Source organism: Corapipo altera, unplaced genomic scaffold (genome assembly GCF_003945725.1).
Source record: "Corapipo altera isolate COAL_440 unplaced genomic scaffold, ASM394572v1 301, whole genome shotgun sequence".
Lineage (NCBI taxonomy): Eukaryota > Metazoa > Chordata > Aves > Passeriformes > Pipridae > Corapipo > Corapipo altera.
In genome coordinates, this window is record NW_020884926.1 from 4,448,272 (window position 1) to 4,472,349 (window position 24,078).

Sequence of the window (24,078 nt, forward strand, 5' to 3'; positions counted from 1 at the left end):
GGATCAATGAATGCTGGGATGGGTATTAATGATGCTGGGATGGGTATTAATGATGCTGGGATGGGTGTCAGTGAATGATGGGATGGGTATTAATGATGCTGGGATGCTGCAAAAGGTAAGTTCGTATTTTGGGGTGAAGTCCAGGAGATGATATAACTCTGGATATTCTATGAGCGGAGCACAAATAGGACTAAAGAGACCTTCCAGGGCAGTGGTCACAGCACCAAACCTCACAGAGCTCAAGGAGAGTTCGGATGATACTCTGGGGCACAGGGTGTGACTCTTGAGGATGGTCCTGTGCAGGGCTGAGGGCTGGACTCGATGATGCTTGTGGGACGCCTCCAACTCGGCATATTCTGTGATTGTGTGGTTCCCACACGCCGAGAGTCTCCCGTGAGCAGCTCCGGTGTGCGGGCACTGGGCAGCACCGCGGGGCCGGTCCCACCCCGGGGCCGCCCCGTCCCCGCCCCGCGCACTCGCGGCGCGATGTGGCCGCGCTGGGCGCTGCTCGTGGGGCTGCTCCGGACCGCGGGCGGGCGGGTGAGTGCGGGCCGGGGCTGTGCGGGGGGCTGCGGGGGGCTGAGGGGGTTCTGCCCGCCGCTCCTGGGGCGCGGGGAGCGCTGCGGAGCGAGAGCGCCCCGGGTGGAACGCGAGAGGGCATCGCCTCTGGGGACCGCTCCCGGAGATGCGCTGCGGGCACCGTGTCACTGTGGGGTGGGTGAGTCACCTCTCTGCCCTTGTCACTTCTCTGCCCTTGTCACCTCTCTGCCCTCTGTCACCTGCCGGCCCCGTGTCACCTTTGTAGCCCTTGTCGCCCGTCTGCCCCCTCTTACACAGAACTCGCTGTGATCTCTGCAGCAGCCTCAAGTCCTGCTCTTGAGACTCCTTTAAAGCTCACCCGGCTCCCCTTGGCTATGCCGTTGTTTTTCTTGGCTTCCCAAAGCAACACGAAACCGTTTTTCCTGGATTTTCATTGGGAATAGGTTGGTTTTTCAGGCCTGTTTGAGTATTTGTAAAAACTGTGTGTGTCCTGGCAAGTGCAGGGTGTAAATCCGTACGCATTTTACACCGTTGTTCGAACAGGAAGAGCTTGTTGTGCTCTGTTGGTTCCCTAGAACTCTTCCTTATTTACGTAGAAAAGCCTTTTAATTTACAGTGGAGACCTGATGTGCTGCAGCTGGGACTGTTCTCTCATTCCAGCTGGGACTGTTCTCTCTCGTGTCCAGCTGTACCACTCTTTGGCAATGAGGGCTGGTAACTGCTTCAACCAAAGAGCTCCATGGGATCTGTTTGTCTTGGATTCTGTGCTTGCTGTACTGGTCTATCAATGGCATTTTTCTGTCTGATTTTAAAATGTCCAGGATCGTGAAGACCAATATGGAAATGCTGCTGAGATGTCCAGGTCATTGTGTTTTCATGGGATATTCATGTTATGTACATGTTTATTTAATCACAGGAATTTAGGCTTGATAAGACAAAGGTTCAGTGAAACCAGGTGAGGATGTCAGAATGTGTATTGAGCCTGGAATTACACAGTGGTCTTTCAAAGAGTACTTGGTGCTATAGTAGGTTGACAACATATTAAAATAATTCTTTTAACTGTTTCTTATTTTGATGATATTTTGAACCTGATTTACTGGACACTTTGCAGTGGGTAGGGTACAAAAGACGAAGAAGAGAGGGTCTCAGAATTTAAGTGTAAAGTTCTGTCGTGTTCCTTTCTGAACAAGGGGCTTCGACTCAAAAGGAATTAACTCTCCTCTCACCCTAAACATGGCAAAACATAATGATGGAAATAATGAAGGAAATTTTCAGCATTTCTTTCTGCATTGTGACAAACCAAAGAAAAGTCTCCATATAAAGTCAGAAAAACAAACAGAGTAGTTTCAGAAGTACCACATCTGCCACAGAGCTGGAATAAAACCCCTGTCTATTATATCAATTTTAAGAAGCGATTTGTTATAGAAAACTTATTTTATTTTTGAGGGAGACAAATTGGCAAAGCAATAGTTCTTGAGTGACACTATTTCCTGTTTTATCTCATTCAGCTGAAATTCTCTGAACACTCCTGGCCTCACTCCCTGTGTCAGTCACAGGAACTGAACATTACTTTTACCATTTTGAACAACTGAGTCACCAGAGTTACTCAGAAATAGCCTGAATTTTTCAAACAGAAGAGCTGGTGAAGTATCCATGTTTTCCCAAATAGACATATAATAAAGATTGTCTTCCTACAAACTTCTGACTTCTATGATTTTGGCATGTTGGGAGTAGCTTCCATGTTCTGTGCAGCTTCTGCCTTCTCTTTTGGGAAGCTGTTTTCATGTTGTGATGGTGGGTGGCAATGAAGTAGAATTTGCACAGAGACACTGTTTGCTCAGGGAAGGGGAATGTGGAGCTGTAAATCTCTTTGTGTGTGGTTGTACAAGGACTCATGCTTAATAGAAATAAAGTGCAATATAGGATGGGAGAATAATTCACATAATGGACCCATATCTTAGAGATCTGTGCAGCTTTAAAAGAAACTTCATGGTGCGAGAATAGTTGGTGCAGCCTGAAACAGCTCCAGCTCATTTTGGTGAGATGCTGTTATCTGGTAACTAATCTTTCACAGAATTATTTTTGTTAATGACCAGTTTAAATATTTCAGACAGAATTGGGGGTTTTTCCTGTCTCCAGCAGGTCTGGTAGCTCAGCAAAGGGTGTCTCTGTACCTCAGGTCCTTTCCATAGGAACAGACTTTTACGACAGAGGCCTCAGTGACTTCATTGTGGTTTCATGTGCGAACAGAACGTTGTGCATAGATGTAGTTCCTCTTCAGACTCCTTTGATTGGCAGCTTCAGTTTGAAGCAGGCAAGGGGACCAATAAAAAGGTAGTTAGGATTAAAATATACACTTAAATATCTTTGTTTAAATGGCCTTCTTAAGTGAAAATGAATGCGATGTGAATGGAGATATATATATTCATCATTATATTAACATGTATTTTTATTATTTAAGATACTTAAATTTAATTACACATGAAGTGCTCTTGGTGTGGAGACTGCTGTTAGCCTGCTCCTCTCCAGTGAGAAAGTAGGTCCCCTGTGTACTGGGTGTCTGTAGTGCAAATGGGAATGTGGTTCAAAGAGTGCAGGGACTCTGGAGAGTCTGGAGTCATTGCCTTTGTATGTGTAATTTCTTAGTTATTGCTTAGTGCACAGGCATTGCAAAAATCTCCCTGGTGAGTTGTGTAGTAAAAGACAGTCATAGTTTACCCATTTCTGTGCCAAAATGCATTGCTTAATTTGGTTGCTGTGCATAGAGCGAGACTAAATTTCGTGTTAAAGAATGTTTGTGCCTCTGCTGCCAGATAGATGGGGCATTTTAATTCTAGTTGTACCTGTCAGATTAAATTTAAGTTTTCCAAAGTCTTCCTTTTGTCGATATAAATCTCTTTAAAATCAGCTGCCATTAGACATGGCCACATAAGCTGAGAAGTTCCAAGGCTGTAATGCAAAACAGGGAGCATCAGGTTGGTTTTCCTTCACCCAATCTGCTTGTAGAACAGTGAATCACGGCAAAAACAGAGAGTAAAATGAGGACTTGGGAGAGATACAAACAGTAACAAAATGCAAAGGTTGTGGAATGGAATCTGGCCTCCAGGCATCAGTTGTTCATCCTAAAGTAGCCAAGGGAACTACACAAATATTTGTATGGCCCAACCTGGACCTTAGGATTGGTGAGATGGCTCTAAAAAGTGGGGGTTTTGAAGCCCAGAAATCCAGGGGAGTTTTATAACTAGTAAAGGGCCTGTACTTCCTCTGCCAGATTTGACAGCTTTGATTAAACTGGTTTATGTTGGGAGTAAGTACTAAACAAATGAGTATCTAAACCAGTCACAAATCCCTTTTAGTTTCCCCTCATGTCCTTTGAGGACAGTTGGGAAGAATTGTCAGTTGTAAGGCACTGAGAGCAACAGCTCATCAGATAAAATGTCAGAGAGATTGTATCAGACAGCAGAGAGATCCCTTGAAGCACAGCTTCAGAGAGGCAAGTGTGAGCCCAGCAACCCACAGGTTTTTCTGTGTCTGCAGCCCACAGGGCAGGATTTACAACAGACAGTTCAGAGCATGAGATAAGAACTTTTTTTTTTTTGGCCAGGAAGCCTCAGCAGCAGGATAACTTGTGATGTGGTTTAATGTACTTCTCCTTTTTTTTTTTCCCCTGTGTCTGCTCTTGCAGTGAAGTTCTGTGTTTTGAAAAGGCTCTCGAGTGCTTGTTTTAATGAAGTTGATCACAGCGACTACAAAAGTGGGATGACAACGCTTGATCTTTCCTCTTTTAATAAATAAATGAAAAATACATTTGATGAGAGCAAAGCCCTTTTTTCCTTCATCAGATTTTAGTGCCAGCTCACATTTGCAAACAGGGTGATTTGTCATTGCCCATCCTCAGATACCTAAACTCAAGAAGACTTTTCTCTGCCTTCACATTCTCAGGAAATGTTCTTTTTGACACTGACCATTAAGGAGATTGGAAAAATCCTGTTTCTGATCACAACTAGATAAGAGAGAAAATAGTTCACAAACTGCATAAGAAAACGTTGGATTCCCTTTAAGTGATTGTTGAGAATGGGAAGTGTTAGTCTGCTTTATCTGTAATGTGAAGACACAATAGATAATTAACATGTGTTCCAGTAAGGAGGAAGGATATTTTCATTACCACCCTCCCAGGAGCTTGTTCCTGTTTTGATTTCTCCTTTTGGCAGTGATTTCTCCAAATGTGTGTAGATTATACATGCAACAGTCTCTTCAGACTGCACAAAGCTGAGCAGTGTCACATCATTTTTGAACAGCCCCTTGCTGCTGATCTAGCAGGAAACTCCTACACTTGTCCTACCTAACAGGAGCATTTTTCTTTTGATTGAGTGTGTTTTTCCCTTTGAAAACAGTTAGCAATTATCAAATATTGTGACATTTGTTCACTGAAGTCACTGAGCTGCGCTGATCAGGGTGAGCTGTAGGCACCCTGTATTTCATGACTGTTCCTCCTGCATTTGACCTGCATTTTTGCCAGGTGCTGCTTTTCACAAGCAGTTTTTGGAGACATCGTTTTCAAAACATCAAGGCCTTTCTCATTCAGGAAGGAATCACTAAATACCTGGGAAGATTCGAGCCTTTTTCCTTTCCTTTGGTGAAACAGGTCATTTTTAACACAGCCCACTTGGCAGAAAATGCTTCTCCCTCAAACCCACAGGCAAGAATTTGGGTTTCACTGGTGTTTAGTCAGAGGTTGGTTGAGTGATGGCAGCTGAGGACAAGGCTCCCAGCCCTTAGGTTGGGGGGATGCAGTAGTGAGTGGGTGTGATGCCAATCCCATTGCACTCTTTTGAACGTAAAACCTGGAGAAATCACTTTGTTCTTTGTGACAGATCTTTGAAAAACAGGCTTCAAAATAGTCTCATAAGCTGTGTGTTCTCCTGCTTCTGCTGTATTCTGTTTCATCAGGGCTCCATCAGTGCCCTGGCAAGGAAGGGAGCTGTAATTGCACCGGGCTTTAAGTGTTTTTCTCTCTAATTCAGGGTCAGAATGGACTTGTGACTCATGATTTCCCATTAATTTCTCCTAGGAATATTCATTGCCTTATACACCACAGTTTGCACAGTGCAAAGATCCCAGCACTGAATTCTATTTTGAAGAACTTAATAAATGTTGCAGCCAGTGCCCTCCAGGTGGGTTCCAGTTCAAACTTTATGCAGCCAAATTTAGCCAATTTTCTTTGATTATTTTTTTTTTTTTTTGATGTTGTAGTGCATTGTGGCTGTCTGCTCTGAGCTGTCACGTCTTATACTCCAGGGATAATTACTGGTGATCTGTAGTTAGCTAAACTTTTTATCTGCAGAAAGGTGGGCTTGTGGGTTGGGGTTTTTTGGGGGTAGTAATGGTATTTGAATATTTATTACTAGAGGTTTTGCAACAAGTTTTAACTATGTTATTATATAAGACACAGCAAAAAAATACCTTTTTTTCCTCATTACATGCTGAGCAAAGGAGATTTGTCACCATAAATGCTGAGTTTCTGTCAGATCCAGAAGTACAAACAGGAAATCAGTATTTGCTGAAGCAGCTGCAGTTGCTTGAATTAACTGACTTTATCTAGAAATGTCTGTCAAACTTCCTTTGTTAAAAACATGATGGATGGAAGATGGTAATTCATAGATGAAACCTTTTTCCTGTTGTTTTATGTACTGTTCAGCACTACATCAGCCTAAATCATTAGCAGGATGTAGGATGCAGAATTTTAAGCTTCAAGTAAGTACATGGAAAAACAAAGTCTTTGGCAATAATTCATGTGGCTCATCTCCAGGGCCTTTTCTTTTGAAACATAGATTCTTCAGGCAGCTACACAGATTTTTTCAGTGTTAATCCTGCTTTCTGAGTATGTTTTCAGGATATTTCTGTAGAGGATATGAGGCACTGGCTTTTATATTCCTTCTCATTTCACAAGAAAGGGAAGTAGCAACTGAGGTGTTTTCCTTTGTACTGTGGGAGCTGCATCTAAGGATATGCTGAGAGGTTTTCTTCAGTATTGGGGCTGCCTTGTTTTCAATGTGGCTGGAATTCACTGAACTGAACGTAAGAAAAGGGGTCAAATATGATAAACATAAATCAGAGTTAAATCTGATAGTGCCAGTGAAGGGAAGGGGTTCTACAGCTGAGAATGAACCTTACCTTAAGCAATTCCACTGAGATGCTTTCTCTGTTTTGGTTTCATTTATTTTTTTTAATAGGTCAGTACAAGACAGAGAGCTGCAGTCACACTGTGGACACCAAGTGCAGGCCCTGCAGACCCAACACCTACACAGCCATCTGGAACTGGTCCCCACAGTGCTTTGCCTGCTCACCACCCTGCAGGAAAGGTAGGCCTGGATTAGTAAAGAGCCATTTGTGACTTTAACAGCCTCCTCAAAGACTAGGCTTGGTTTAACCCAGTCAGTTCTCCTGGCAGATTTTGTCTACCACTTGTATATCCTCATGCTTTTGGTAAGATTTGGGGACAAGAATCAAGGACAATTCTTGCAGGGGGCCCTGTCCCTTTTTCTTTCTAAGTCCTAAAAATGAGACACTAAGCTTATATTCTCAGAAACTTGGGCACTGCATCACTAAAATAGTTCCAATAGAATGAGTTCCTGCTTATAATGTCTAGTCAAGATCTTGAGACCTGGCATGCACAGGGGTAAATGGATAATTGCATTTCCAGTGTCCAGTAATTTCTTGATTTATCTGCCAAAGTGACAACAGCAAACACCAGTTGTGATATTCCTGTGTTGTTTTTATTTCTGGTTCTGGTCATTGAATCAGCTTAGATAAGGCAGTACATTGTACCAATTGTACCAACATCTGTACATTGGGCTGATAGATCACATCAGGAACAGACTCAGTCATGCTGTTCTCCATCATTTCTGATGGAAACTGGTGTTGAAAATCACCTACTTGACTCACTGAGTTTTAGGGATACAGTCTAAGCTGTTCAAAGGATCTTTAGTCTCATCTAAACAGATAATCTTACAAAGCTGGTTAATTACAGTATGAAAATGTGTGTAGTAAAGTCTCCAAACACTTTAAATACAGTTGCATGATGTGCTCAGGCTGCAAATCTCAGTTGTGGCCCCCAGGTACTGCAGTGATGAACACAGGTAACACAAATGTGCATATTTGGGGTTATGATAAAATATACCACAGCTGCAGGTGCAGAGTTTTAAGGTGCATTCTACAAATGCAAATTCCTCCTTGCCCAGAGAGAGTAAGAGAGAGGAAACTCTTCTGACAAGGTAGACATTGGAGCATGTTAACATAATTGGTTTATGATGCTAAACTAGCCCAAAGCTGCAAAATTACCTTCAGCTTGTGGTATGTGAGCATCATCTCATATTCACCCAAAACGTTGTAGGCTGTGATTTGAAATGTTGGTAATAACATCTTGCTTTGTTCTTGTTTTAAAAAAAGGGCTTGTGGAGAATCAAACATGCACTCAGTCCCAGGACAGGATCTGTAGCTGCCCACCCCACAAGTACTGCGTTTCCAAAATAGAGGAGTACTGCAGAATGTGCAGAGTGCATAAAAAATGTGGCAAAGGGTACCGAGTTTCCAGAAGAGGTAATTTAATTTTGAACACTCTGCTTACTGAACTCTTACTCTACCCTAATTCCCTACAATTAGACACTCTTTTTTAGTGTTTTTTTTTTTTTTTACATTCTTAGCAAGTAGGCCCTAACCAGAGTGACAGTATTCTCCAGAGGTACATCCAAGGGGACAACATGTTGCAGTCTTTTACTGCCATATATCATAGAGTTACTAATCCAACTTTGTTTTGCTCTACTGTGTGATTTATTCTGTAGAAGTGACTGAGGTTCAAGACCACTTAATTCCTCCTGGAAACACAGTGCTTCAGGTGGAGTTTTGGGCACAGTGAATAATGATGACTCCATGTTGTCCTGCAGAATTGACCTGGTTTTATTAGCTGATGGAGATTACCACTCTGATAATATCTCTGTCTCAAGATGATAAATAATATTCAAAAATTCAAAACAGCAAATATTTTTAAGAAATCAGGGATCATTTGAGAAGATGCAGAACTCCAACAGCAGGGGGTCAGTCTGTCAGGGACTAGTGAAAAATCTCAGCTTTGTCTGCAGCACCACATTTGAACTACTAGTGGGGTTTTAGACTTTGAAAAAGATTGACTGTCAGAGGCACCAAACTAACAGCTGGTTAATCTTCTGAAGTGTGTTTGGGTTGGGTGCTTCAAGTGAATCTCTCCTGTGACAGTTCCAGGCTGTATTTTATGCACTGCCTTTGTAGCACTTCCAGGATCTACAGAGACCTTGGTTATTCATTCTCTGGTCTCTCTGGTTTCTCACCAGACTAACTGGAGTTTTCCTCTTTGTTTGAAGGGACAGACAGCACAGACACAGAGTGCAAACCTTGTCCTCCTGGCACTTTCTCCCCTGAGGAATCCTACGACACCAGCTGCACACCCCACACAGTGTAAGCCAGAGTCTGTCCCACAGCAGCCTTACCTGTGCCCAGGGTTTGCTGCCTTTCTGACCTTCTCTTTCTGTTTCTTGCAGTTGTAAATCAGTGGCTGTTCCTGGGAACAGCAGGAATGACACCGTTTGCAGCGACTCAGGAACAGCCACAGTTCTACCTCACACCATCCTGAACCTGCTCCTGACCCAAAGCTCAGCTCCCCACAGACCCGAAATAATAACTCGACCCGTCGTGTTAAACTCTGTGCCTGACCTGTCTCCCACCATTGGTGAGCTTTAACTCATTTAAAGTCAATTTTGTCTGCCCAGGAACCAAGTTTATGTTTAGTTCTCAGTTTCTTTGTAAAACCAATTACCTGTACCCAAACAGAACCTCAGAAGAGCTGAATTAATATCACACTGCTTGTTGGGAGTTGCATTTTTACCTTTGCATCTGCACTACCCCCGTGTGTTCTACAGTCCTTGGAATTCTGGAAACGTTTCTGAAAATCCCCAAACTAGTTAAAAGAAGGCATCTCCTGAGAATTGCTGCTGTAGCTGGTAGAAAAAGTTGTATCTTAGATTCTGGGCTGAGGCAAACCTGACTTGATAAACCTCCTAAGTGAGAGGTCTTTGGAGCCTTCTGGCAGCCTTTCCCCAGACAGGATTCCCAAGTGCAGGTGTGTTGTCTCCTGTTCACAGCCCATCCAGAAGACAGAGATGTTTAGGAGCATTCCAGGCTGCCTGGCCTGTATTTAACAAACTCTTGTATCTGACAATAGAGGCATCAAATGTGAACGTCACACACCTGATATTTGTGAATTTAGCTTTTGTACCCATGGACAGAAGCTACAAGACTACCTTTTGCTAATTCAATCCTTTGTCAGATCAACCTGCTAAATAATTCCTCTTTTTTATTTATTTTCAGGAGCAGTAGCAGGACCATTGTTACTGGTCCTGATAACTGCTATTTTGGGTTATTGCTTAGTCTCTAAAAAAAAAGGTAAGACTCATGAACTGAAAACAAGCAAATCTGTAAACACTGGAAAAAGTGTCACCTTGTTTCACTAATCTGAGCCTGGTGGTTGACTGAAGTTAGTGCTTCAGAAGATGCCAGCTCTCTTCAAATCTGTCTTGTTCCTCAGATTTTAGGTAATTGTCTAAAGACACAACACCCTCATGGAGTTGGACAACTGTGCAACAGTTGTGCTGGAGCTTGTTAAATATTTTGTACTTCATCATTTAAATATTAGATATGATCAGGTGTTCTCATTAAACAGACATGACTGTAGTGTATGGCCATCAATACCTTTCCTCATTGACACTATGCTATAAAAATTAGGAATTCATTGCAGAGGCTCCTCTGAAATGAATTTGCTTGCTGGCTAAATTTAAGTCACCTTCCAAGGTTAATATAATACAGCCTTCACCATTTTCAAGCTGTGTGTAAATGTACATTAGGAGTTTATTCTGGGATCAGGGGATATCACTCAGACTAGTTCAGAGTGCAGCTTTTGCAGCAGGTTTGGGTGCTAATGAATTTCTTTGCTCACTTGCAGCCCCTGTGTTCTCTGCACCAGCTACAGAGGCAGATTTGGTGAGTGCCACCATCCTTTCCATCTCTCCCACCTCTTTAAAAGTTGTACAGAAATCATGCAGTCTTATTTAATTTTAAGTAATAAAAAACTGCACAGCAGAAAGACAACTGGAGTGAGGATGGGGTGGTTTGGTCCCCAAGCCAGGTGTAAAATGCACTTTACATGGCCCACACAATACACTCTCCTCACTTTATTAGCAGTAAAGCACAGGTGGGGGCAGAAAACCAGATTTTAGAGCCTTAGTTCTCTAGATAATCAGTGTGGTGCTGTGGGTGCCTTCGGGAGACAAGTTCATTTTGTTGAACCCCTAATGAGCTGATATGAATTTAGTTAAAGTCATCACTACACAAATAGAAATTACCATAGAATGGCTTGGGTTTGAGGAGATCTTAAACTCATCTAGTTCCAATCATCAGTGGTTTCTTTAGCTGCCTAAGGACTGACCAGTTCTCTGTATGTTGGGTTTTTTTAAATACTAATTTTTTGTATTTCTCTGCAAATGTTCCAGCCTTTTCCCCTCCCAGAAAAACAGTGTGACAAAAAAGTGAGAGAGACAGGATTGCAGAACTCCAGCAACTCTGAACAGGAGGAACAGCATCTCTTGGGAACTTCTGGGTCCAGCAGTGGCAACCTGAATAATCCAACTGCTAGAGTCAGTGTAGAAAGTAAAAAGAATGATGAAAAGAGAAAACCAGAAGGATTTCAGCAGCAACATCCACCTGCAGAAGGTTTTAAACTCCACAGTGGAGACAGACACAGCTCTGGGAGTTCAGGTAGGAATGGTTCAGAATGATCTAGAACCCCTTGAAATTTGTTTACCAATTATGAGCCTTTTTCAGCAGTTTAAATGGCAGGATAAAACATGAGACCCCTGTTGAGCAGAGAGAAAATTTAGTAACTTTTGAAAAGAAAAAGTGGTTGTTTTAAGCTGTCACCCTGAGACAGTAGAGAGGTGGTTGTTCAGTGGATTAACAGGTATTTGTGGGGTAGGGGATCAGGTGGTCAGCACTCACCTGGGAGTGGCAGTAGGAGCCAAAGGGAGCAGTAAGAAAACATTGTCACAACCATCTGAAATGGCAACAGATGGGCAGGGAATTGTTTGTGATCCAGGGCTCTGCCTTGATTTTTGTAGGCTTTTTATTTCTGAGGTGATGTGGATTTTATGGCACCATAAAAACCCACCAAAATTTACAAGCAAATCCACCAGCTTGACCAAACTAAGGGAAGCAAGAAGATATTGAGTATCTATCTTAACTATAAGTCAAAGAAGTGGATAAAGAATCCAACTGTCCCGTTCTGGGTTTCATTTTTCATGTTTAATGTGTTTTCTGTTTATTTGACAGAACATTCTGGTAACGGAGGAACGCAGGTGAATGTGACTTGCATTGTCAAAGTCTGTAGCCCAGAGTGCAGTTCCCAGTGCCCAGAGCAGATGGATTATGGAAACATTCCCTCTTATTCCCCAACAGGGGAAGAAACTCCCCTTTCAAAAGAAGAAAATCCCTCAAAAAGTGAAACTGAAGTTCACGTCTCAGTGGAAAATGAGGACAATTTACTTCAAACCTTACTTCCAGAAGAAAAGAAGGTTCCTCTGGGTATTCAAGATGCTGGGATGAAAACCAGTTAAAGGAAATTACAGATCATACACTGACTGACTGATAAAATTGATCATTTTCTAATGTCTTATAAAACAAATGTTATGGCAAATGTAGCATTCCTACGGAGACTTGAAATCTCAGACAAATATAGACACTGATGCTTTAGAGGTTTTTAAGCTTTGAAAGCCGAAAGAAGTTCTTTGCAGTTTAAAAATTTGAATGCTTTTTCTTTTAAATTGAATGGCCAATTCTTCCCTTTCTTCTTTGATACCCTAGAAAGACCTTTACCAGAGTGGAAAAGGAACATTTTTCTAATTTTATGCCATTAATTTTCCACCTGAGAGTTCTTGTCATGACAATTTGGGTTCAGGTGCCCAGAACATTCCTGTGACCAGCACTTCTAAGGGACTGGAGTTAAATTATCATTCAGTCAATGCTCAGGAATTATCCATTTGAATTTAATTTTAAAACTATTGCATTCCATTTCCCATACCAGATCTTCACAGGCACACTTCCCCTCATCCTCCTGGATATTTCTTTTATTATTAGTTTGCTTTTGCTCCTTATCAGACCAAATTTCTCCAGTATAAGTACACACAGGATATCAAGAAGTGAAATGAGCTTTTTTTACTAAATTACAACTATTATGTCTAAACAACAGCATTTCATTGCCTGTACATAGTTCGTTTTGTTTTAGAAGAGAAATACAAGATTGAATAGTTGTTGTCTTGGGGTAGAAGTAAGTTCCTTATACTGACAGCTCTAGAGTGTGTCACCCTGTGTCCTGGCTGATGTAACATGTTCCCTGATTGATTCTGACCTCATTGTTGAGGTTAACCATAAACCCAAAATATTTTCCCTGTGTTCCAGTGAATATTAGAGCAGATGCATGTGATTATCTTTCCAAACAGCTCCTGCCCACTGCCCTCAGGAAAAGGTCTCTCAAAGATGGCACAGCATCATCTGTAATAAACGGCATTGACTCAAACCTCAGAACCTGAAAATCCTGTTCCACTTCACTGCCTGATGACGCTGAAGCTCCAACCACCTCTGGCAGAAAACTACTGGGGTTTCTTCTTGAATCAGGTCTTGGGTTTGGAAGCCAGTCTTTAAGAACCCACTTCCCATAATTATATTTTACAGCCTGTGACTTAACTGACAATTGTGGTGGCTGTGTTCAACCAGGATCTGCAGCCCAGTGTGTCTGAGTCACACCACAGTGAAGTCATCCAGTGGGCACAACTCTTGTCTTTTGTGCCATAAACCCACTGTTGGACTGGAGGATCCCTGTGCTTCCAACTGAACTGTCTTATTCTGCCTCAGAAATTAAAACACAGTGGTTATTTCTGAGGCCCTAGACTGAAAAAGGATGTCTGGCAATATGATTTTTTCTACTGCTACAGAAGAGAATTCGGATTTGGAAAATACGAATTTTAAACTCCCACAAAAGCTCTGAGGTTACTTGGTTCTGGAACTGAGAACGCACAAACAGGTCTATAGTTCTACTATCAGAAAACCTTTTACAACTGTATCTTAAACTTGCACTTGAAGGTAATTTTCAGGGAAGACTTTGAAAACGGGCACGCTCAAACTATTAAAAAACTGAAGATTTAGGCAAGAAAATAACCTTATTTTATCCAGCACTTTGAACTTCTTGCACTGTGATATTTTCAGCATAATTTTTTGTTGGCTCCTGATATTGGGGCCACATGGAAGCACCAGAGGAAGATTTTTGTTTTAAAAACATTAAAAAGGAGGATCCTGTTACAGCAGTTAATTTACACGGTTTTCAAATTAAGGAGCTGCTTGACAGAAGGAAAATGATGTTTAAGTGGGGAAAAATGACCTTGATTTTGCTTATAAAATGTAAAAAGACTCCAAATGCAAAGCTATGCATTTTTATACATACGTGTATTTTCAAGTTTCTTGAGCTCTTTATTAAACACAGCTGTATTTTATTATTATTTAGATAATGAAATATTGTGATGGCATTTTACTCAGAAGCAATGGTGAGCCTTGCAGGCAAACGCCTCAAGGGGTTTGAAAATTGTGTTTAAACAACAGCCGGTGGACTTAAACGAGCCGCGTGGAGACGAACTTGCCTCAGTTTGGGTAAGAAAGATTAAAAGAAGCCCAGTAATTCTGGTTAACACCCATTTCTGGTCCCGGTATAAAAGACATTTGACACTTTTCAGCCCCAAACCCGGCTGTTTACAGCCCATTTTCCCGCGCGGCGCCGTGAGGGGAGCCCGGCCCCGCCCAGCAGGGGGCGGTGCCGAGCCCCGCCCCCGTTACCGGGCCCCGCCCTCGGGGGGGCGTTCCCGGCTCCCCAATCGATCGCTCGGCGCTCCCGCAGCCCGGGCGCGCCCCCGCGACCGCCCGGCGCGCGCCCGCCGCCCCCCGCCCGCAGCGCAGGTGGGTCCGGGGGTCCCGGGGGGACGGGGGAGGTAACGGGGAGACCGAGGGGGGGGACACGGAGAGGGCACGGGGGACACCCCCCCTCCTCCCGAACGCCGCTGCCCCTTCCCTCCTGCGTCAGCCGCCGCTCCCGGCCCGGGGCGCCCCTCCCTGCCGCACGCCCCGCCCCAGCCGGGGGAGGGTGGGCGAGGGGCGGCCGCGCCGGGTCCCGGCCCCGCGCCCCCCGCGGGGCAGCGCTGGGGCAGGGCCCGGGGGGGGGCTCAGCCCCGCGGCGTGGCCTGGAGGCGGGGGGGGGTCCCTCAGGGCCTCCCCCAGGGCCGGGGCCCTTCGCCGCCTCAGGGGTCCCTCCGGCGGGGGCAGCGCGGGGTCCCTCCGGCTCCCCGGGGCAAGGTGACCTTTGGCTCCCTCGGGGCCACGCGGGGCTCCTCCGGTGTGCCCGGCACTGCCCCGGGGGTGCTGCCCGACCGGGCTGAGGGGGGTTTCTGGCAGTGCCCCCGTTCCCTTCCCGCTGCTCCCCTGGGATTGGAAATCGCTGCTTTTCCCGGCGAAAAGGAGCCACAGCTGAGCCACGGCCTGGTTTGGGCTTTGGTCCCCGTTGTGCTCTCTGCGTGTGTGTTAAGGGAACTAAAACAGTGACAGAAAAGAAATGTCCTGCTTTTCTCCGCCGGTGGCACAGCAGTGCCATTTTTAACCACGTTAAAAGTGTAAAAGCCTTAAAACATTTGGAAGATTCCCGTATGGTTAGTTACGTCCCACGAGTTAAGGTTAAGGAGGTGATTTACTTTATTTACAGCTTTTAGGGTGACTTCAGGCATGGAACTGTTCATGCACTGGAGGATTTCAGCCCCTGGATGCTGATCTCAATGTTCCTTCAACATCTTTCCTCTGCTTTGGCTCCAAACACCTGTAGATCTCTTTTTTATTGCCTTCTTTTTTTTAGTGGCAATATGATAAGGATGACTGTATTTGCTTTTGTTTGGTCTTCAGCTTTCTTGTCACTTTTACTAGAATAAAAACCTTTTATTAGAATTAAAAATATAAGCTTGTGGCCCAAGAGTAAGAATGCTCAGACTTTATTATGTGGAATAATACTATTGTGTTTTTGAAAACTGTTGAGAAATTTTACAAAGATAAAAATGTCAAACACGTATAATATGAAGCTGTGACATAGTGACAGTCAAACTTCCCTGTGCTGTTTTCTGTTTCACTTTGCAGGACAGCATGGTTTCACTTTCAGGCCTTAGAAAAAGCCTTTCATTGTTTGCTTAGTTCTGGTTATTTTATTTAGTTCTTAACTAAATGTTTTCACTGGCTTTTTAAAAAAGAAATAAAGGCTTAAATGGGGGTGCCTAAAATTGACCCGACCTCCTCATGGGAAAACCTTAAATCCTAATATGAAATTTAAAATGTGACCCTTGAAGTTGTTGTTTCCTTCTATTGCCAGATGTAAATAAATTATGTATCTTACTTCTCTGCTCTGTAAAACTCTGTGGTTTAGTGAGGTCTGGGGGATTAAGAGAGTTTTTTAAGCACAAAATTGATACATTTACTCCATTCTAACCCCAAGAAATGGCCTGCATGCTTTTTTTCCTCACTGTGCCAAGCTCCATCCTGCCCTTGTGGAAGCTCATAGCACTTTTGCAATTCACTGGTTAAAAACTTGGACAGGAGCTTTGGGATTTTAATGCCCTGATTGCCACATAGGTTGAAACAGAAATGTCTGGAGAAGAGTGTGATGGGAAATGTTGAGCAGTGGGGCTGCTCTAATGTAACTTTTCCCCTCCCCAGTGCAGGAATCTCTGCTGTCACTTTGGAAACCTGTTGGAGTAACTGTTGATGAGCTATTTATGGGGCTTGTATCTGGTTACTTCCCACACACAGGCTCTCCCAAAAAGGGGCTTGGGGAGTTGCTTCACAGATGCCATGTAGGAATTCTACAAAAATACAGTCATAGGCTCCAGGCTGTTATTTCAGACCAGGCTGTGCCAAACCCAGCATGAAGGAAATACTGGCACCAGAGGTTGAGGAGGCCACTGCAAAACTGCTTCAGATCAACGTGGGATTTTAGCCTTCCCTTTTCTGGAAGAGGATTGTAGATTGGCCTTGTTGGTTATTGCAACAAAATGTCGTGTTTTGGTTAGGAAAAAGGATGGAAAGATGAACTTAATGTACAAATGGGAGTGGTGTGTAATCACCAGAGCTCTGTGTGAAACTGGTTTGACCCTTAAAGCACTCAGGATAAACCATTTTAAAGGTAGAAATCAACCTTAGTTGATTTTACTTCTCTTTTTCTTTGGATAGATCACAGTAAGAATTACAGTGGCAGTGGTATGTCAGCTCTGCTGAGAGTGGATATTTCAGACAATAATTTTCTTCCTGTTTTTTCTTTCAGAGCAAGGCTAATTATGGAAGAGAAATCCAGAAAATGACAGAAAACCGTTAGTTGCCCTCCTCCAGGACAGTCATGTTGGAAGGATTGGTAGCCTGGGTCCTGAACACCTACTTGGGCAAATATGTCAATAACCTGAACACAGACCAGCTCTCAGTGGCACTTCTGAAGGGTGAGGGAGGCCTTTCTGTTGTGTTTTCATACTGTGATTTAAAAAGAGAGAAGTGTTTCAGTAATAACTGCAAGGTGGAATAGAAATAATCACTTAATATTGTGTTTAACCTTTAATTTAATTCAGGGTTTGGTGCTAGAACTTTACTGGGCCAGGAAGTGTTCTGCAGTCTTTGCCTCTTACCTTTTGGTGCTCGTAGTTACTCCCCTGTAATCTGATTTGTGTCATGTTATGTCCACGAGTTCTGTACTTTGTACAGAGTCCTCCAATCAATACTCTCTGATTCACCCTTTCCTGTGTTATCTGCTGTTTCTAGAGAGAATATTTTGTAACACTTCAAGGCTTTTCTGTGTGAGCTTTTGGCAATATTAAGAAAATAAGTATCTCTTTTGAAAAGATGATAAAGAAAGGCTTCTTCCATGGTTACAGTGAAGTGCAGATCTAAAACCTCACAGGAGATTGCTTCTAGGTGACCTCATCAAATAGTTTGAGCCCATGACATCAGAAAATTAACAAGTGTGTTAAGTAACCATTATGATTGTAACACAACCTGGTTGGTTGTTCTCATGAAATCCTATTTGGCTTTTTTTAAAAAACACAATACCAGTCATTTTAGGCTTACAGTGTTCAAGTTGGCTTTCTTTAGCATAATTCTGTTTAGCAGACTTGTCTTCTTTTCTGCTTTGTATAGGTGCTGTTGAACTGGAAAACTTGCCACTGAAAAAAGATGCTTTAAAGGAACTGGAATTACCATTTGAAGTAAAGGCAGGTTTGTATTTTGCCTGTGTGTGCAGGACAGATATTTTCTAAACAGGAGGTGTTGCATGTTTTAGAGGACCCTTTACCTGTGAGTCAGAGCTTGAACAAATGAGGTACCCTGATTTTCAGGTTATTTCTATTTTAGCTTGTTTGTTTCTTACACCACTTTTGCTTTGAGGTTTTCTAAGGGTGATAAAGTGAGTTTTCACAGGAATCTGACAGCGTCTCTGTTTTGTATATCCAGGTTTCATTGGCAAAATAACACTGCAGATCCCTTTTTATCGTCCACATGTGGATCCATGGGTGATATCTGTCTCAAAACTGCACCTCATTGGTGCACCAGAAAAAAAGGGAGAGTTTGATGAGGAAAGGGAGAAGTTGCAAGAGAGAGAACACAAGAAAGCCCTTCTGCTGGCACTTGAGGAAAAATGGAAAGTGAGTCATGCTTGTATTTCATGTATGGATTATATTTAAGACCTAACAAGTGGGAGAACAAATGCACAGGAAATGAAGTTAGAGTTTGATTTGTACATGCTGACATAGTGCAATTTGTGCCCCACCACCCCTCACCATCATGTCGTGTGTCCCACATATGCTGGAGACACTGAAATAGTTGGGGTTTTTTCTTTCTCCCTGTTAACAGTGATTTCAGTGTGTCAAAGGATATTTTCTCCTGACCAGCTGTTACAGTGGTTGGTAATGCTCATCCCTATTTTCTCTTTTAGAAAGAACAACAGCAGAAAGGGGAATCCTACTGGTACTCAGTTACTGCATCTGTAGTCACAAGAATTGTAGAAAACATTGAAGTAAGTCTGTGAGTCTTTGGTTGGCAGTTGCTTATTTGCCTTTAAAATGGAGAATAATAGTGGGATAGGGAAAAAAAAAGTACACTGTGTTTGAAAGTGGCTTGTTGGTTTTGGGGGAGAAGGACAGGGTCTAATGGGATCTGAGGAGAAGACAGAACCAGGGAGTACAAATACAGAAGAGAGGAACAGGATTTCTGTGAGGTCTAAATAACTACCAGAAATTAGAGAATTGCAGAAATCAGTGTTAAAGAAAAGTACTGCTGTCTGCTGCAATGATATAAACAGTGTCTCTAGAAATGTTCTTTTTCTGTCTAGTTAAAAATCCAGGATGTGCATCTGAGGTTTGAAGATGGGGTCACAAACCCCTCGCAGCCCTTCGCGTTTGGCGTGTGCATCAAAAACGTCTCGATGCAAAATGCAGTGTTTGAACCAGTAAGTGCAACTGTGCTTGAGAGCTCCTGGCAGCTCGGGTGGGATCCTGCATTTTATGGGGCCTGGTAAATGTTTAGTAAACCACATGGCATTTTAATAATCTTTTGGTCGTTGTAATAAATTGATCCTGAGCATTTCATGTTGTTTATTGAGTGTGTAGAACTGAAAACTCACCGTGTGGTGTGTGATCTTGACTTTGTTCCACTTTTTCTACTCCAGGTGGAGAAGCTCATGCGGAAAAAACAGCTGGATGTTGCTGATTTCAGTGTTTATTGGGATACCAACTGCACTTTGTTGGGTGACCTCCCTCCTGGTCAGCTGCAGGTACAGAGAGGGGTTTTGTATATGAAAGAGAAATTGTTGTTAGTCTCCCTTCTATACTGAAGACCCAACTGACTCAGAATTTATTGGATATGATGATTTCAAGAGCAACAGAAGTTTATGGTTTCATGCTCTAATGACAGGACACATGTGCAACCCACAAAGGCTGTGCTGTGAGATACCTTGTTTTGCTTTTCAGGAGAGAATGTGTTTAAGAGGTTTTTTTTTCAATGGACTGGCATGCAAATAAAGTACATTCTAATATATGAAACCAATGCATCCTAATAAGTATTGGACACTCACTTCTTAGAGAGTAATTTGCCTGTAACCCACAGGAAGCAATGGATAGAAGCATGGAGAGTCGGGATCACAATTACATCATGGAGCCTGTCTGCACTTCTGCTCTTCTGAAGAGAAACTGCTCCAAGGAGCCTTTAAGATCCCGCCACACTCCACGGCTGGAATGTGACATTCAGCTTGAGACTATTCCCCTGAAGCTTTCACAGGTAAATACCAACCATTTACCTCTCAGTAACTGAAACAGGGACCATAAAACTGTGGCTGTTTTATGTGGCAGTTTTATGTTTGTAACATCTTAAATACCATTACTGCAGCGTAAAATGAATACTCTCTGAAAGATTTTATTTGAGAGGCAGCTCAAATGGATATGTTGAATAACTTGTTTGTTTTAAAGCCAAGCTTTCCAAATTATTGAATTATTTTACTGCAACTGATTATTGCAAAAAAGTTAAATGTTTTGTTTGTTGTAGCAACAGAAGGGATGCATTGGGGGTTTTCAGTCTATAGAATATACAGTAGCAGCTGATGTTGTGTTGATAACTGAGATGGAAGGAGATTTCATTCTGTACATTTGTAAATAAAGAAGCTGTAGATGGAATGTCACACATGAACTACTACCTGCTGGGAGAAGATATGTGACACTGGAGGACAAAATTATGAATTGTGATTAACCTTAATCTAAATTCTGAAGCCGTGTGCAGGCCGTTGATGCAGATAAACTAAGCGTGTGGTTGGGTTTTTGTTTGGGTTTTGTCCCCTCCTCTTTGCTTTGGAAAGCACTCCAGTATTGCCTCATTGATTTGTGTATTATTTCACTAACAGATGCAGTACCAGCAGATCATGGGATTTTTAAAGGAACTGGCAAGAAAGGAACGACAGCTTAAATTCAGGAAGTGGAGACCAAAGGTTACAGTAACAGAGAAGTAAGTACATCTCCATATGTGATGTTGTTAATAGGACATTAAAAGCTATACTAGGGAAACTAGCATGAGACACAAACAAAAGGTACACAATAGCCAAATATTAGAGATCCAGTTAATATTTTATTCCTCTACCTCAGAAATCAGTTGCAAATATTCAGACATAATTCAAATTTAAAATTATCCTTACCCGAGGCTTTCAATCCAGTTTATGTAACTCAGCATTTTGACTCTGCCTGATCCATGACAGCTGGACCAAATCCCACTGGGGTGGTGGGACTTGGGGGAGCACTGTCCTGTCCAGTGTGTGGAACCAGCCCATCTGCTGCCTTTCCTGGCCAGCTGCCCACTGCTTCCCACTGAATCTCCTGGACCTTTCACCAGTTTGCCATGCACTTGGGTTGGTTTTTTTTTATGAACTACTGGTAAGACAGTAATTTCACACTTTTCCAGCTGCCGGCAATGGTGGATCTTTGCTCTGAACGCGAATCTGTCGGAGATCAGGGAGCAGAGACAACGTTCCACGTGGGAATTTGCGCTGCATCGGGCCCGGGATGCCGTGTCCTACACTGACCTGTACTACAGCAAGCTGAAGGGGGAAGCACTGACTGCTGCAGAGCAGGTATTTAGATCTGAGTTTCTTCTACAGTGTTAATTAATCGTCTTATATTTGGGTCGTTTCGTCTTTCCAAATTTAAAATCTGGTCTAGTTTAGAGACACCCCGAGTCGTACTGCAGCCATTTTTGCTGAACACACTCTCTTCTGACCACAGCTGAGCTTTTAAAGATGAAACCTGGGCCTGTGGGAGGTGTGTGTGCTGCAGGGTTCCTGTGTTTTTGTTTTGCTCTGCAGAAAGCTGTCTGTTTTTTGAGCTGTAACTGGTGTTCACCAAAAATAGCATTAACTGTTATAGAATGCTCATGTCAGCCTGTGACATGCTTTCTTAACTCGTGTGCTCTACAGATCCAAAATGTATTTAAGTATCAGAAATATGTCTGCCCGTGTGGTTGGGTAGATAATTGGGAAAAATTGTGGCTAGTTGACAATGTGTTTGGGGGTCCTTTATTGTTTGTTTTGTTTTGTTTTTCCACAGTTGATTTTAGAATGAAGAATTTAGTGCCCCAAATAATTAACCTGTGACCTACTTCAGGAAAAAAAACCCCATGAACTATAATTAGCTGCTTTTTATCTTTATATATATTGGGACTTTTTTGTTGAATCAGTTGAGGGCACCATGTACCTCACCTGTCTTAATTACAGATACAAATCTGTTCATACTTTAAATTGTCTGTAGTCTATACTTATGTTATTTAGAGATGAGCTGTAGGAGTAGGTCACTGTACAGAAAATTTTACAATACCTGGCAAAGCAGTAGAGTGTTACTTTCATAGAACCTGTATTGTGTTCAGCAGAGCTGTGAAATGTAACAAGGGCAATGGCAGTGGACTAGAAAAATGTCTTCTGATTTCTTGTTCCACAATAAGATTCTTTAGGCTTAGGTGAAGTCATCATTTCCACAAACAACTTGTTAATCAGCACGAAGAAGACAACATGTCTGAGTAGCTGACAATGAATACTACATTGTCCTAAATTACACAGTTCATTTCCTCCACCTTCTTTGCTTGACAGCAGCTGTTTTTGCTCCTGGCTAAGCAAGGCATCCTGTTCAGTCAGGTTACTTTCCATGGCTTACATTTTGTGCTGCAAATCTTGCTTCTGATTTCTGATAGGAGGATATAGTTGGGTAAGGGATTTTTACCCTGAAAAGTGTTAAAATAATATATTTTACAGTGCAAATAAACTGTATTTGTAGTTGAGGAGAATGTCAGGGTTGCAGTTACCCACATGGACACTTGGGTATGGTCATTAATGCCATGTTAGTTGTTCCTACGAGTCTCTAACTCAGTGCAGAGGTATTTGAAATGTTTGTGAACAACATGCTGTATTCTTTTACTTGCAGGTGCTTGACCTTTTTTGTCTTTCCAGGCAGAAATGCATCGCATTGAGGATGAGCAGACTTATGAAGAGCTGAAGATTCTGTATGAGATAGTTCACAATAAATTTCATGACCTGGTTGAGGTGAGGAATATTCTCCATACAGGGTAATATTTGGAATCTTCAGCTGATTATTCTGAGGTATTGTGTGTTCTGTTCTGCTGGAGAGCCTTAGCATGTATTTGCTTTGATTTAGATGTGTGGTATTAATGCTAAAATTGCAAATGTTCAGTTCCTGCAGTTTTTACTGTTGTGTCTCTTGCACAGTGAAATCTTTTGCCTAGTCATATGATGATCTTCCCCAGCAGTATCCTTGCCAGAATTTCTAGGGCGGGTACTCTCCATCTTAAAGAAACAGATAGTGGAAATGAGGGCTTGTAATGAGTGTTTTCCCAGAATAAATATGTGGCAGAAATGAGCCCCATGGAAATGACTGCTGGGCACACTTCATAAAACATGGATTAATCTCTGTAACAGTTCAATGTCATCTCTCTCTGAAATACAATTGCTAAAATTTAGAGCTGTGCTTTATGTTATCAAATGACTTCTTCTTTGGCTTAGTCTTTCTAGACTAAGATTTAAATAATGACATATGGCTTCATATATGAATGTGCAGCTCTAAGTGATGATCTGTGTGTTATTTCTGTACTGCTGCTCTTCTGTAGGCTGAGTATTGATTGAGACACTGCTGGAGTGCTGAGTAAACAGGAGATGGAGTTGTGTTTTTATTGTGATGTTTTTGTACACTTGTGATACTCTTTCACTTACCAGCAGTAATGTGTGTGTGTGTTCAATATTCAAACACAGAATGTCAAAGAGCCCTTGCCTGATTCCCTTGGAGGTTCCCCTACTGCAGAATCCACCCATGGCAGCAGCACTGGGATGCTGCAGTACCTCCAGTCTTGGTTTCCTGGCTGGGGAGGTTGGTATGGAGATACCCAGCAGACATATGAAGGTGAACCTTTTGAAGCGCTTTTGCCAGACCCAAAGGAACAGTGGAATCCTGAAGACATCCTGGGTATGGAAATACAGGGTTTGCTACCATGGTGTGATACCTGGTCCAGATGAACAGAAGCAGCTCTTTGGTTCTGTGCTGTTAAAGGGTTCCCTGTGTCACCTGAAGTACCCAGAGAGCAGAACCTGCCTAGAGCTTGACAACCTGATTGAGTATCTCAGGACCTGGTGAACCTGCTGATTTCCAAAGTGTTATGTGCAATAAATGTGCTTCCACTATTGTTGATGTTTATGGCAAAGAGCTTTGGGGCTTTTTCTATTCATGTGACTCGGTATAACAGTAACAGCCCTGGGTTGTTGGGGTCTTTGTAAATTTATATTTACATTACCTTATTAAAGTAGAA

The 24,078-nt window shown here is 42.6% G+C and overlaps 2 protein-coding genes across 7 annotated transcripts in view; both read left to right on the forward strand.

Annotated features, from left to right (window-relative positions):
• The first annotated feature begins 464 nt into the window (after positions 1-464).
• Positions 465-14,250, forward strand: TNFRSF1B (TNF receptor superfamily member 1B). The gene is made up of 10 exons (XM_027658281.1): positions 465-540; positions 5,612-5,714; positions 6,774-6,902; positions 7,990-8,139; positions 8,937-9,030; positions 9,114-9,301; positions 9,940-10,014; positions 10,571-10,608; positions 11,118-11,382; positions 11,953-14,250. Exons 1-10 carry the CDS (start codon positions 487-489, stop codon positions 12,234-12,236), a joined length of 1,380 nt encoding a protein of 459 aa, XP_027514082.1. The 5' UTR covers positions 465-486; the 3' UTR covers positions 12,237-14,250.
• A 342-nt stretch (positions 14,251-14,592) lies between these two features.
• The window catches only part of VPS13D (vacuolar protein sorting 13 homolog D), a 92,785-nt gene continuing 83,299 nt past the window's right edge, over positions 14,593-24,078 (forward strand). For 4 of the 6 annotated variants that reach the window (XM_027658112.1, XM_027658113.1, XM_027658114.1 and 1 more), the window contains exons 1-12: positions 14,593-14,622; positions 17,018-17,186; positions 17,878-17,955; positions 18,190-18,380; positions 18,671-18,751; positions 19,067-19,183; positions 19,403-19,507; positions 19,840-20,010; positions 20,627-20,727; positions 21,178-21,346; positions 22,712-22,804; positions 23,528-23,738. In XM_027658112.1, the coding sequence (XP_027513913.1) occupies positions 17,090-17,186; positions 17,878-17,955; positions 18,190-18,380; positions 18,671-18,751; positions 19,067-19,183; positions 19,403-19,507; positions 19,840-20,010; positions 20,627-20,727; positions 21,178-21,346; positions 22,712-22,804; positions 23,528-23,738 (1,414 nt within the window). In that variant the 5' untranslated portion in view covers positions 14,593-14,622; positions 17,018-17,089. The remainder of the gene's footprint in view (positions 14,623-17,017; positions 17,187-17,877; positions 17,956-18,189; positions 18,381-18,670; positions 18,752-19,066; positions 19,184-19,402; positions 19,508-19,839; positions 20,011-20,626; positions 20,728-21,177; positions 21,347-22,711; positions 22,805-23,527; positions 23,739-24,078) is intronic. The other 2 variants (XM_027658116.1, XM_027658117.1) reach the window with 1 other exon arrangement.

Bases quoted from the DNA above. Each gene is read 5' to 3' on its own strand.
- TNFRSF1B (XM_027658281.1), top strand. From the start codon at position 487: ATGTGGCCGCGCTGGGCGCTGCTCGTGGGGCTGCTCCGGACCGCGGGC. The intron at 5,715-6,773 runs GTGGGTTCCAGT...TTTTTTTAATAG, and splicing joins TTGCAGCCAGTGCCCTCCAG to GTCAGTACAAGACAGAGAGC. The intron at 8,140-8,936 runs GTAATTTAATTT...CTTTGTTTGAAG, and splicing joins GTACCGAGTTTCCAGAAGAG to GGACAGACAGCACAGACACA.